Raw genomic sequence first — 15,156 nt, forward strand, 5'->3', positions numbered from 1 at the left:
CATTTTTTGAATATCAATATGGCTTTCGGAAACAAAGATCAACAGGCGATCTTCTATCGTATGTCACCTACATTTGGAATAACGCAATCGAGAAACATGGAGAGACAGTGTGTGGTATGAGGGTTTGCTGGCCAAACTTCGATACTATGGCTTGTCGGATCATTATTGTGTATGGCTCTTCAGCTTCCTGAAAGACCGTTTTCTGCAAGTGGCCGTCATTAGATATCTCTCGAATACTTTCATCGTCAACGCTCGTGTTCCCCAGGGATCCATATTGTTTCCAACCCTCTTTTTATTGTATGTCAACAACTTATTGGAAAAAATCAAAAATCCAACATATTGCTTTGCTGACGACATGGCACATGTCTCGTCATTATATTCAGATTCTAGGACATCGGCTGCGGATGCACATCTTCACCAGCAGCAAGAGGTTGAATATCTTGATGAGGATCTAGAAGTAATTCCAAATTGGGGTGAAAATAACCAGGTTCAATTCAATGCCACAAAAACCCAGGCATCGGTTTTCTCCAAAAAGGTAAATGTTTCCAAACCGGATATAATAATGTCAGGTCAGACAATTCGGCCTTCTGCTTTGATAAGTTTGTTGGGGATTGAAATGGACACCAATATGTCTTGGCACAATCATGTCGCTGGCATTGCAAAGGCTGCTTCTCAAAAGCTTGGAACACTGTTCCGAACCAGAAAACTGTACCACCTCAGCAACTTTCTATGCAGTATTGTTCTCATGTATGGAGCTCCGCCTTCCAAGCATAGCCTGAAGCTAAAGGATTCCTTCCAGAAAAAAGCCATCCGCCTGATTGGAGACGCGAACATCATCGTTTTGAGGTTCAACTCAGTACAACAATAGTTCACTGTTTGAGAACGGCGTTTATGTGGAATAAACATCCTAAGAACGTTTTTCCAGATGGATTTAATCTCCAGCGATTCAAGTCCACACTACTTTCACACAGGCACCGCTCTAAGAGTACCATTAAGATTTTCCTGTAGTGCTAATGATTCGTTCTTAAAAGAAATTATAGCCTAGATTAGGTTGGATTCAGTTTCATTGAAAATGTTGATACACAAATATTATATTCTTGATAAATTCGGTCATTTTTCCCGCAGTTAATGTTAGCTAGATTAGATTAAAAGTGATGTAGGTTTCATTAAAAATTTCACCATTAAATTTTGATATGTTTGTAATGAATAATATGTTTCCTTTCATTCCATCTACATCTATTGTGGGCTATTGATATCAATTCTTGTGATATACATATGATGTTGAGATAATGTCATTATGTTGTTGTTAGCTGAGGAAATATCAAGACAATAGAGTTTTTCTCCGAGGTGCAAATTACATTATTTCGTCTATCTCTACAAAAAATTACATTTTACATACCTTTATAAAAGTAACACTCACATGTTCACTGTTCACGGTTACGCAGACTCGATCATAATTTCAATAAAATTAGATGAAATGTTTTCTGATTTGAACTGTAACAACTATTCATTTTAATTATACTACAAAAACAAATCAATCTTATTTGATTTGAAAGGGTTATATTTTTAGGAGTGATTAATTTTTGGGAAATAAAGTTTTTGGAGTAGTAGAAAGCCAAAAACTTTCTTTCCCAAAAATTAATCACTCCTAAAAATATAACCCTTTCAAATCAAATAAGATTCCTCATGGCTGGGATTAAATCAAATAGGTGAATGAATGTCATTACGATGTCATCGATGACATAAGCAGATCAAGCTTATTCCGTGACATTCAAAATCGTAATTCATGAATGAAGTGTGTGTATTTTCTATAATGTTATCCAATTTGGTACTGAAGAGCCTTAGGGCAAGTGTCTTAAGGCGAAACACGTGTATACCAGTTAGGGTGACAGTGTTCCATGTGAGTACAATTTATTACCATTCATTCAAAGTAGAACTCATGTGAATGATATCTTATTCTTATTCCTCAACAAATGTTCGATATACAAACTGAATAGAGAAAAGTATCTTCTGTATAATTCAGTGTTCATATAGAAGTATTTGTTTCGAAAGAATTTTTTTTCTTTCGTGTAATTCAATGTTTATATGAAAGTAGCTGTTTCAGGAGGACTCTCTTTCAGTTTGAATCTGAAAGTTACTTCTTTGCATGATCTACACATCCATGTATAGAGTTACTTATTTTCAAATTGATTACTTCCTTACTTTCTTTGGAAGATTCTCTCATCCATTTTTTTGTATCAAATGGAGTAGTAGAAAGCCAAAAACTTTCTTTCCCAAAAATCAATCTTGTAGATGAATATTGAATGTACAGTTTGTGCAATCATTGATAATGATTCCTACTGTCGAAGAAGGTGGAAAAGACAAGTTTCGATTTTGGCTACTTGTTAGTGCACCAGCACCAGCAGCATTATTTACCAACATTTTCTCTTGAAGCGCTGTGCCTGTTAAAATACTTTTTGATACGTTTAGTTTGTGGGAATAGAATCCACAACTTTTCCTTTGGCTGTTCTAATGACAGAATATCTGCGCCAGCATTGACTAAAAGTATTGCGGATGTGAGCAATAACAATGCCCCTTGCACTCGTGTACTCTAGATCGTTTGACAGTTCTAAGTATTTTGAGATTGAGCTAGGTTTTTTTCGAAAATTCATACACATCAATCACATGCACTGTACCCTTTTCCAATTTATAATTGACGAAAAAATTATGATTACTTCGGTCTCACGTTGACATATTAATGAATTATTTATAAAAAAATCACTTCGCCGCATATCGCCTTGATCAATATTTTCTTTGGTCGTCAACTCACGTAATTTTTCTCTTCAACAAGACCCATCAATTCCAATAATTAAACAAAGCTGTAATAATATAACATCAAATACGTCAGCAAAATACATCAAAACTTTTCACCATGTGCAAAAGATAGGTGTTTCATTTTCAGTTTAATATCGGGCGGATTTTCCGTAGTGCAAACAGTGCCTACTTGTAGATTGATCAAATGAAAAACCTGCACATATAAAAAACTACTAATGTCACTCACTACGCCTTGGTAATTTCTAAATATGGGAACAGGTTTTCTTTGAGATGTTGAAGAACCTCATAGGAGATGTTAGGTGAAGGTCGTATCTCTAATGAGTAATGCTTCAGAAGGAAGGACGGCAATGATATGGTCTTCAAAATTTGCATAATCAAGCCATTTCTTCTTGAATGCACGCCTAACAAGGTGACGTGTCACATCCATTTGGAATGCGAACCAACTACGGAAACTGCCGCAAAGTTGAATGCTAATTAAATAAATGAATTATATATGACGAGGACTAATTGGAAAAAAATTAACAGCTAACCGGTATTACAAAAGGAACACTACTTACATGTAGTTATTTTTTTTCGGATTCTATTCTTTTCTTGTTCTGTTTGATTTGTCAAATCGGTTCATTATGAAATATTCAATTCAGGTAAATAAGAAAAGTGGATCATCATCAAGAAATGCAATACACTGACACAACTAATAGGAGTATAGTTGCTATTATATACAAAGTCAGTTAGAAATCTGGCTGTAAAGTTTATGTTTTTAATGAAAATTTTCTCCGTAAACAGAAGAATATTGCAGTAGACACAGCGAAATATTGAAGCAACTTCATTTCTATAATGGTAAAAAGACGACAAGACATCTCCAAAGAGATTAGAATGAAGAAATCGAGTCATTACTACACATTCATAGATCTGATTAAAAAAAAATACATTACAAAAAAATACAGAAATAAATTTTCACGTAAGAGTATACTCTTATGAAATCGAAACGTTCAACTACATAATTAGCTCCTCCAGGCTTCTTTTGGTAGGTACTCGTCAAGCAAGTGTTGTGGTTTCATAATCTGATTTGTTGAAATCTCACTAAGAAGTATTAATTACCTAATCGAGTGTCACGGATTTTCATCACATAACCGAAAGCCAAACAAAAAATTACGTTCAAGCAATACTATAAATGGAATTCGCTAAAGCAGAAAATTTGTGAAAATAGTGTTGAAAAAGGGATAATGAACTAAACAACAATGGCAAGAGAGAAGCACGATGAGAAAACTGAAAGAAGAGAGAAAAAAGATTATAAACTAGACAACATTTATTCGTTTTGGTGTAGTGGATTTGATGGGGCTGTTGTATTTTTAATATATATGAAAATTTTGAGAATTCGGTCAGAGCAAGTACAACTTTTTTAATAATCTTGAAAAAAAAAGACATTTCTCTTTTCCTTCATCGGTATCAAAACACTTACAAGACACTTCAAACTGGTGCCTCGATTAGGGTGATATACTTCTCAATTTTAATAAAAAAAACATTTACAAATATAGACCTAACCTCTTGAAGCGTAAACTTTTGGCCAAGATACTTTTTCAACTAGTCTTATATGTGTCACTTTAGAATCATTCACCCCGAACTGAAATTTCCATATTTATTGATCTCATTATCCATAATATTAACTTTAATATATTTGTAATGAGCAAGTTCACCGATAGCGATGTTTTTACAATAAGCAGTCTTCTATACTCTCTACTTAACAACCAGAACTGAATTTCAATAAACACCGTAAAGTCTCCATTGGGGTCGTCTGACCTAGTTTTGAGTAAATTACCCAGTAAGTACCAAACCGTAATCGCGAAAATTTTTGCATTACAGATTTACTAGATGAAAGTTTCGAAATTATATTTGAACTTTCACCTGGCTTTAAGTTTGTTTCAACTCTAATGATATCAGCATACTTCTGGTTCTGATGAAGCCATCATGCTTGAAAAATACTTCAATGAAATTGTACCACTGTTCTGTAGGCTCTTGAACTTGTCCCACCAATAACCTGTTTTTGCTACTTACTAAAAGACTGCTGGAAATCAGTCCAAACCTAAAACTGGCAAGAGACATCTTCCAAACAACCGTAGATCTGCTATATGGCTATTGCTAAACAATATTTAAAATCAGGAAGAAAGCAAAAACTCAATTGTATTCTGTTATTTGTGGTGCTTCAAATTCTGAAGAGTGAAATGATAACGAAGATTTGCTCTCTAACGTGTGATTCATAGCAAATGTCAAACAAAAGGCACGGAACACACTGAGCAGCCCAAATGCTTCAGTTGCTTTGACCTACTGAGTCCTACATCAAAAATCAGATATCTTCATCCACAATAGCGGTGATTATATGAGTGGAACTTACTAACCAATCGGTTACCAATCAACCCAAATATTATCCACCCTTGTAATAATGCAATCGAGAAACACGGGATGTTTCGAGATGCTGCGGTTGATTTCTAAGGGCCATGACCTTATTTTTTGTAGTTTACTAATCGGAATTCGTTTTTGGATCTCCAACTTCCTTAAAGATTCTCACTTACAAGTAGACATCGATGGTTTTCTCTCGCATACCTTGCTGATGTACTTCAAGGATTCATATTCTTCAACCTTTTTTTATTGTACTTCAAAGATATTCTGAAAAAGACCAGTAATCTAAGGTTGAATAAGGGAGGTTGAATATTTTAATGAGGATCTAGAAGTAATTTCGAATTGGGGTGAATTTAACCAAGTTCAATTCAATGCCATCAAAACCCAGGCATCGGTTTTCTCCATAAAGATAAATCTTTCCGAACCGGATATAATAATAGCAGGTCAGACAATTCCGATTTCTGCTCCGATAAGTTTGTTGGGGGTTAAAATGAACACCAATATGTCTTGACACAATCATGTCGCTGGAATCACAACACGATTGTGCTTATCAAAAGCTTGGAACACTGTACTGAACCAGAAAACTGTACACACCTCAACAACTTTTGATGCTTCATAATACTCAGATCAGACCTTCTTTGGAGTATTGTTCCCATGTATGGAGCTCCGCCCCCAAGCATACTGAAACAGCTGGATTCCATCCAGAAAAGAGCCATTCGCCTGATTGGAGACGCAGACATCACTTGATAGTCTGGAACGTCGAAGAAAGGTTGGAGATTTGTCTCTTGTATAGATACTTTCACGGAAAGTGTTCAAGTGACTTGGCACATTTGATTCCACCAAGAGCGGTACATATCAGAAATACGCGACGAACTGTGGCTGCTCGTTTTAAGGTTCAACTCAGTACACCTCAAACTTCACTGTTCAAGAACTCTTTCATTTGGAGATCTGCGTTTATGTGGAATGAACTTTCTCAGAAACTTTTTCCAAATGGATTCAATCTCCAGCGATTCAAATCCGACGTGAATCACTACTTTCGCACAAGCACCGCTCTAAGAGCCATCTAAGAATTTTTCTGTAGTGCTTGTGTTTTGTTCTCAAAAAAAGTATTGCTTTTCTGGTAACAGCAGATGTCATCAATAAAGTACGCGTTGAAACACATACTTTTATATACACCTTTTCCTTCTACAAAGACAAAATAGTAAACGTTTGTGTTTAATCCTTTGGATTTTACCTTGCACTCGATATTTTGTCATCAAAGTTCCACATTCGGCAATTGATGAGTTATTTCTCATTATCATATGTTTTTATTAAGAATTTTCTATAGTTCAACGTCTCTTAAATGGAGTTACTTTTCAGAGAATTTCAAAAATGAAAGCAATCTCGACTTATTTCAAATGTACAAACTCAAGAAATATATGTGAAGATTTATTTACCCTATTTTCAGTAGATTTTTCCTGCTTGATTCAGTGCTGTTTTATAAAATATATCATCTTATGTTTGATCATTCTCATGAATATTTCAACATCAGTGTTCCTCCTCTCCTCTCAGATTCTGAGTTTAAAAAGTATGTACTGAAAAAATACTTTCTTGACAAACTGACGAAATCCCGAAATCCTAAAAATTATTTCTGCCTATTACCTCCGAAGACATTCGAAGTCAACTGATATACAAGGTCGATGCCGGATTCAGATCAAAATTTAGGGGGAGGTTGATTTCTGAATTTCAGGGAGGGGTGCTTTTCAGGGGAAAATAATTTATATATGTTTGAGAACAGTGCTTGCTTTGGATTTATATGACGCCAGCGGTTCCATTCTCACCTGTTAATTACCCCCCCCCCTTATAAGCCCGACCTTATAGAAGGTGCAAGCTTATATATTCTTATGATCAATTTCGTAACCGTGATTGCCAAAAAATGTTTCATTTTGATAAAGTGATTTATGTATTTTTTTTCTTCCAGTGCCAATGCAGTGACCACTTCTGTGAAGACCAGAAGCGCCGAACAGACATATGCGCGCCGTTGGTGTTAGAAACAATGAATTCGCCGGTCGTACCTTGTCGAGTGGCCCAGTGGATCTGCGAGGCGGACGCTATCTGCTCCAAGGCTTTCGAGTACTACAATCAGTACTGCAAAGCGATGTTCCATGGCAAAAAATGCACGCCGCGATGTAACAACTCAATCAATATCCTCAGGCGACAGGAAAAAGCGGCCAAACTCAAGACGTGTAAATGTGATGGTGAGTAATTCGAAATTGCAGTTATAACTTTTGGAGGGTATCAAGTTGAGATATCAATTACTTAAATATCACTTAAGATGCAATAAGGGGATACGCCCCCCTTCCAATGATTGAAAGAAAACCATTCAAGTATGTACAGGGATATTTAAATTCGTTTCTCTAGATGAGGATCTCATGAACGTGGAAAAGTTACGCATCTCAAAGTCCTAATGAATGATGCATTGAAATCGGATGCAGCTCTTCTGGTTCCAGAGATATAGAGGAAAACTCGAACTATTATTGGGGCCGTAATAAAAAAGGAAACTAACTATGGTAAAATGTAACCGAAACATTCAGAAATACTAAAGAAAACTTGCGCGCCCAAGATTATTTGTTATACTAATAATATATAATAGAAGCAAAGTCAGCATTATCCATCACAGTGTTATTCATAATGCCGCGAACATGAAGTTCGAATCTTTCACAACGAAGCCATTATTCAATTACACCGTGAAATATTGCGAATCAATTCCCTGCATGTGAAGATGAAATCTTGCGAGAGGAGAACCGTGTTCAGTGTTGCCATGTCTAGTGTTCTTGCAGTAGATATTCTGTTTTGCCTTTTAAGCTTCTTTTTTGAGAGTGGAAATTACTATGTGTGTACGTGAAATATATTTTCTTTAATTTTTTGTATCAGTCTATTGTTTTTCTGATACAAAATCTACTGGAGCGCATGACAGTTGTCTAGCAACACTGGCCGTGTTATTATGGCTCGACTTCGTGCTTCACAAATAATATAAAAAAGGTAATATAACTCAGCTCGAAACAGCATTCAATAATTCTAAAGCTGTTCAAATTTTCCCGGGTCAGGTAGTTGTATACATGTTCCAGTTTGGGGAGAGTTGCTTTAAAGTCATCTTCATGGAAAAACCACTTTTTTAAAGATAATAAATATTTGGTTGGCTGCTAGCTGGACAAAGATAGAAGTAGAAAGGTCACTTTTTCCCCCTGGGAAGGGGTACTTAACCTAACTAACTCCTAACATAATTTTGTTAAGAATATTTGTAGTTCTTTTCAAGTATATATGTGAACTATAGAACCAAGCGTATTTCAATAAAAAATTGAAAAAAGAAACGATACATAATGAAAACATCAATCAGGAAGAATATATATAATGAAAAAGGAATATATTCTTCATTGATAATATAACAGGAGTGAAAGCTAAAATGAAGAATAGTTATGAGACAAATGAATAAAAATTAATATGCCAGTAGATTACTTAAAATTGGTTGTAGTCATTGCTCAGAAGTAGTAATTATCATCAAATTATTTTTTATTATAGCAGATAAACTCAAATTTACATCGTCCATAGCCCTTTGAGCAAAAAACTCAAAATATGTCCCATGTCTATGAGAAATTATAATATCGATATAATAATATGAATGAAACCCAAGAAAAGTATGGAAACAGTAAACAGACCTCATTATGTAAATGAATCAGTTGTAGTTAATTAACGGTTCCAAATTGTTATCATTCATAACATAACTCAAACGCAAAACAAACAAACCATGTTTCTTACAGACAGTTCATTGAAATATTTTATTTGAAATTACAGTATTGGGCTTTCTACTTTTCCATCTTGATACAAAGAAATGTGGGAATCTTCCAGAGGAAAGATGATAGTAATCAATGTCAAAAAGTAATTTGTTACAAATATGTATATGATTTCAACCATCAACAACCTTACCTACGATAAAAAAAAATGATTGAATAGTTAATGCTGTCACCAGTAGAACTTTGATAGTACAAATGCGTGTATTCGAATTTTATTTATCTGATGGATGTGCCAACTCCTGATACAACTCCTTGGGAACGACGTCCACGGAAGAGCTCGGCGCAACTTCGGTATTGAAGTAATTCAGCGTCTGATTTGCCTCCAGCTAGTACATGTTGGCAATCGACTTCAGCAGGTTAACACTCTGGGACCACTAACAAGCAAACACATGAGAGTATATATCCAGCTGGTATCACATTTCGTTACCAATAGCTGGAATAGGTGGCAGGCGTATATAGGATACGAGTAGTTATTTCGGATGGATTTTTCTCTGGTGATTCGTATCTGAAATGAACTTCTGAACATGATCTTACACGTCTTCCTTCATTTGGAATTTCCCTCTATTTGTATATTGATGGAAAAGTAGAAAGCTGGAGTGTTTTGTTTCTCCTGAAAATATTCACGTTTGAATATAAAAAATTTCTTGTGAACGATAGAAAACTACTGTCCTCAGAGAGCAAACATGAGTATAAGTAAGCATGTACATCTTGGCGTCTTCGTAAGGGTTCATTTCCTTACTTACTACGTTTTCGAGCAAGTCTAAACAACCTTTCTGATGTTAAATCACTAATGTTTTGTTTTTTTATTCTGGTTTCAACTACTTTCCTTGCAATGAAAACTGCAGAGGTTTGGCGGTCGCTGTCGAAAATCAGTATACAATCGTCAATAATTCATATTCGTGATTTGAATATTTTGAAGATCGACTTATAATTTTGGCCAACAGTAGGTCAAATAAAGGGTCAGCAATACAAGTATTCTATTTTTGTGAAGACCCAACACAGTATTTTTCTTCGCTCTCCACTTCTTCATTATGCAAAAATATTGTATGAAATACAAGTTAACTTAAAAAAATTCAATACATAAGCTAAGATACTATTGGATATTAAGCCTTACATTAAAATATGTTTCTGTATAACCCTCTAGGCGCTGATTTGATCTCTTAATTTATGTAATGTAATGTTTCTTGCAGGTACCGAGGACTACGACTGTCATGGAATCCAGAGAAATATGAACAAGCTCTGTTTCCACAAACATTCCAGACACCATAACAGAACGCATCATACAGGTGAAGAAACGATACCAATAGACAAAGATCAAGCAGAAATTGTACCAACCGTTATTCTTGCCGGAAATGGAATGAACGTAAAAATCAGTTGGGCGTTGCTACTCACAATATTAGCGGCACTGGTGACCTGAAACTGAATTATTAAATAAGATACTAGTTAATTTATTTCCTGAATCTACCTCGTTACAAATAACAGTATTTATTCATTGTAATGAAGCTTTAGAGAGTGATTTAATCGATGATTTAAACTCAAGGGAACTGAGAAATCCTTCTTGAATTACATGGTGGTGTCCTATTGGTTGTATTGGAATACCGGCAACAGAAAATAAAAAAAAAATAATATGATTCCACTTCAAGGTTTTGACTTTGGATCATATTTTTTTTAATCCACATGGCCCTTACCGGGAAAGTATATTTCAAATGCCGAAGGATAAGAGACAATAATAACTCACATGTCGTTTCAATAAGTTCTTGAAAAAATTTTGTGGAACTGTTTTCGAACAAGCAACCTATATTTCTGGTGAAATCTTCCCATCTACTCTGAATTTTGTAAATTGTACAGTAGTTAAAAATTAGAATAATGTTGTATATATCTGAAGACAAACCATATACCAGTGACTACTTCTAATTCTGCCAAACACTTGAGTTTCCGAATATGTTCAACCAAAGAGAGCTTACAGCTGTATATAGCTTTAAGTTATTTCAGAATCTGGCTTCAAATAGATCTGCGGCATTTCTTTCTGTATATCAGATTTTTTCCCATTGTTGTATTCGATATTGAGTAATTGAGTTGGTCGAATACATCAACTTGATAAATATGATAAAGTTATCAATCCGAATGTATCTCTTGGAAAATAGAAAATAATGTATTTTAACTGTTAAATAAAATCAGTTTGAATATAATCATATCATCCCTATTGTTCAACTTTATTAGTGTGACTAATTTTTATGTAAATTAATTACTGTGTATATAGAAGTCATTTCTTTTTTTGTATTCAGTTACATAGATTGAGTCAGGAGTTTTATTTTGTGAATGTTTAGAGCATGTAATAAATATCATTTTCGTTACAGAATCATATTTTATTTCGCCTATCCTGAGAAACACATTCTAAAGAATCGTGTGTTAATGTTAATGATTTGCCTATAATATTTTATCTCGGGCAAATATTCGAAATATTTTCTGGGAGGAATAAAAACTTCTCAAACCAATTTTGGTATTGAAGACGGAAGTAAATTTGCACTAATGGAAAATGTTCACTAACGATACAACAATAGTTTCATCAGTTCGGACTTCCATTGTCTAATATGGTTCCACTATGATTCGATATCTATGAAAGAATAAATGAAATTAAAATGAATAACTGAAATATCAATTATATAAACCAACAAAACTTGAAATTAAAAGACGATAAAGCGAATGAAATAATGAAGATACAAAATTAAAATGACTAAAGGTTTAAAAGAAAAGAAAAAGAATAAAAATAAGAAGAAAAAATTAATTATTTGAAAAATATTTCAAACCAAGTTACTTTCGATTTTTAGTATCCACAATCGTCTTCGGGTGATGACTGGACAATTCCTTCGAGATATTTGTTTATTTATATGTTATTAAAACAGGTCCACAAGGAGTTATTACATGAATAAAAAAACCTGATATCTACTACATCTAATATCTACCAATATTCACTACATGCTCAATTGAAGTTTCTTATGTACTGTGTAACGAAACTGTGTAATGAAACTGTCCAATCTATATTTGTATCCGTAGAGGAGGGAGGGTGAGTGTAGACCCACAGCACTTAGGCCACATGTGACCCATTGTACTTCCTCCCGAAGAGTTGTCCTCCTAGGTCATCGTCCATCCTGTCCTTTCCAGGAAGGTGAACAGGTCAATAGGAGACATCTCCTTTATATCGGCAGGTGTAGGCCAAGACTTGCCGACACACACTCTCTTATTGACGATAACTCCGGACACTCGCATAGGACATGCCTGACAGTTTCATTTTCCTGTTTACACATCCTGCGTGAAGGTGTGTCCGCTAGCCCTAAATTATGGAGGTGTTTCCTCAGTTGACAGTGGCCAGTCAGAAATCCTTCTGTTAGCGTAGATTTTTCCTGGTCATCGCCAGATACTTCTTCGGCTGAGGGTCACCCAGGGTGATCCTGGCAAGATTACATCCTTTGATTCCATACCGTCTCTTTAGGGATTGATCATGGGTGTAATATTTGGCTAGTTGAACGATTTATTTCCCCAGGAGTATCCAGTTACAGGAAATGCTATTATTACGGAGTATATATGAAATAAATATCAAAACTAATGGAATATAGTTCCACAATTGTCAAAGTCTTCAAGCACCTGGGTCCTAAAATTCTTATTCCAGCCGCTTCCTTGGCTAAAGAGTCGGCAATGCGATTACATTTACTCCTGTCGTGCCCTTTCACCCACCTCAGGATAATGTTATTATCTACCGAGGCTTTGGCTAAGTCTTGGTGGCATTCTAGTACTAGCCGTGAGGTAACACGTTGTCTGTTCAAGGCTAATAGGGCTTGTCTGCTATCACTGCAGATTGTTATGCTTTTGCCAGAAATGTCTTTCCTGGTTATTTCCTTTGTGGAGATTGCGATACCAGTCAGTTCTGTTTGAATCACGCTGGTATTTTTCCCACTTCCCACTTAATCCTTAGGCTTAGTGATCTGGAGTACACTCCACATTACACTTTGTGTTCTGTTTTATTTGTATTTTGTGAGGTTTATTAACACAAACCTGTGTTCAATTGCATCACTGGTTGCCTGCAGCAGAGGTTGCGCAGTAAGCGCTTCTTGTCTTAGGCTCAGCCTCAATTGACCCGTTCCTTTTTCGGGGTTTACACCGTGCACAATCGTAACATGGCCATTAACGCAACATCCTTAACGTACAGGTCCAGAAGGGTCAGACCTGTCCAATCAATATTCATCAATAAGTCGCAACATGATTATGAGCGTTTACCTGATAGTAGTAAAAACTAGGGGTATATTGAACATAAGAGAGTTTCTCATTCTTCTTGTAGACACATTAAATCTCATCCGTGTAAGGAGTTCAGGAGAGTTGAACTCATGATTCAGTATTTTGAATAGAAATACTTATTAATATTTTTTGGTTTCTTCTATCGTCCAGAGACAATATTCTGAATTCATTTCTCAATTGTCTTGTTCTAACCATTCTGTAGTCAGGATAGATACGATATTTTTTTGTAGTGCAAGAATCTCAAAAATTTGTTTTGAATTTTTTCTACTTCGAAAAGTGTAGTTTGATATTCTCCTAACCAAATTTCTGATCCGAATTCAAGTTTTGATATGACTAGTACGTAGTACAAAATCTTTATAGCTTCTATATTGGAAAAAATTGAGGTTTGTCTTACTATGTAACCTAACATACGGTTTGCTGGTTTTTTTACATGGTTTAAAAGGATGACTATTTATAGGTCATTCGAGCGCTTTCACCTATCTCTTATTCCCTCTCACCGCTTCACCGTTTAGCGGGGGTTAACCGTCTGTCGGTTTTGATTTATTTTTTATTTTTGGCTTATTTTTAGTTTTCATTTTCATTTATTTTCACTCTATAGTCATTTTCATTTTGTATCTTAATTATTTCCTTCATTTTATTATATTTTCATTTCAGGTTTATTGGTTGATATGATTTATATTACTGGTATTCATTCTAATTTTATTTGTTCTTCTATAGATTTCGAATCATAGTGCAATTATATTAGACAATGAAAGTCCGAACTGATGAAATTTACCATGAAACATTGTCAACCGTTTTCAAACAAAAGTGAATATGTTTGAAAAAGATGATAATATACAACTAACGAAAGTGAAATGAATTCCAAATAAAAAAAGTTGAGCTTGGATTGTTCCTTGGATCGTCCTATCAATACAGTTTACTCTTCTTAAGATGTACTCCATCAGAACATCTGTCTGTTTAAAATCTGTTTTTCAAGTATTGACTTGATAAGTATGCACACCTATCTGTTTCTGTTAAAAAATATATTTTTCGTTAAGCAGCTGTCGCACTCCTACGAACGACAACCCTCAGAAGTCGAAACTTGTGCGAGCTAAGAACTAACGAGGTCGTACTTTCTAACGTGTGATTTCTAACACGGGTTGGATGATAGCAAGTGAAAATCGATCGTTTAGTCTGGGGCTTGAACCACCGACCAACACGGCGGTCGATTTGAGTGAGTGAACAAAGCACCCACTTCAAATCGACCGGCTAACGACCGATTCATACCAACTTTGTCTGATTCTCCTTCAGGATTTATTCATTCAAGTTGAGGGAATTTGTTGGAAAAAATGTAAAATGAATTTCTAAAATAATTGAAAATTTGCTTACTTCGTATAAATATTATCATACAGTATCTATGAATATGCTGTACTAAATCTTGAGAATCAGAAAAAATCTCAGATAAACTTCATTGGTCGCAAAATATTAACAAATACATTAAATCTAAAGCTGTTTTAATAGTCGGCTGATAATTTGACCAAAATACGTTTTTCCATTAATAAGAGAGTCAAAACGTTAAATAAATACAAAGTTACATCTCATATTAACTTTCTTATAAAGAGAAAAAGTATTGAACAATATAATTTTTGGTGGCGATATTAAGAGCTTCAAGTAATTTAAAAAACAGAAACAGAATCTCAAAAAAAAAAATCATTTGAGCGAGTATATTTTATTCATAAAAAGAGTGAAATCTTTGGCGTAGAAGTGTGGCCGTTTCCCGATGCGTATTTCACCAAAGAAGTTGACTTCACAAGATGATCTGAAAAAATTCTAAACATTAATTACATTC

At 34.9% G+C, this 15,156-nt stretch overlaps 1 protein-coding gene across 5 annotated transcripts in view; it reads left to right on the forward strand.

The window, feature by feature from the left end:
- Positions 1–11,397, forward strand: part of LOC111507191 (growth arrest-specific protein 1) — a 56,076-nt gene extending 44,679 nt beyond the window's left edge. For all 5 annotated transcript variants that reach the window (XM_023162475.2, XM_023162476.2, XM_023162473.2 and 2 more), the window contains exons 3-4: positions 7,169–7,445; positions 10,229–11,397. In XM_023162475.2, coding sequence (XP_023018243.2) covers positions 7,169–7,445; positions 10,229–10,455 — 504 coding nt within the window. In that variant the 3' untranslated portion in view covers positions 10,456–11,397. The remainder of the gene's footprint in view (positions 1–7,168; positions 7,446–10,228) is intronic.
- The last annotated feature ends 3,759 nt before the right edge of the window (positions 11,398–15,156 follow it).

This window comes from Leptinotarsa decemlineata, unplaced genomic scaffold, assembly GCF_025532065.1.
Source record: "Leptinotarsa decemlineata unplaced genomic scaffold, Ldec_3_MD MMD2_tig00026299_RagTag_RagTag, whole genome shotgun sequence".
Lineage (NCBI taxonomy): Eukaryota > Metazoa > Arthropoda > Insecta > Coleoptera > Chrysomelidae > Leptinotarsa > Leptinotarsa decemlineata.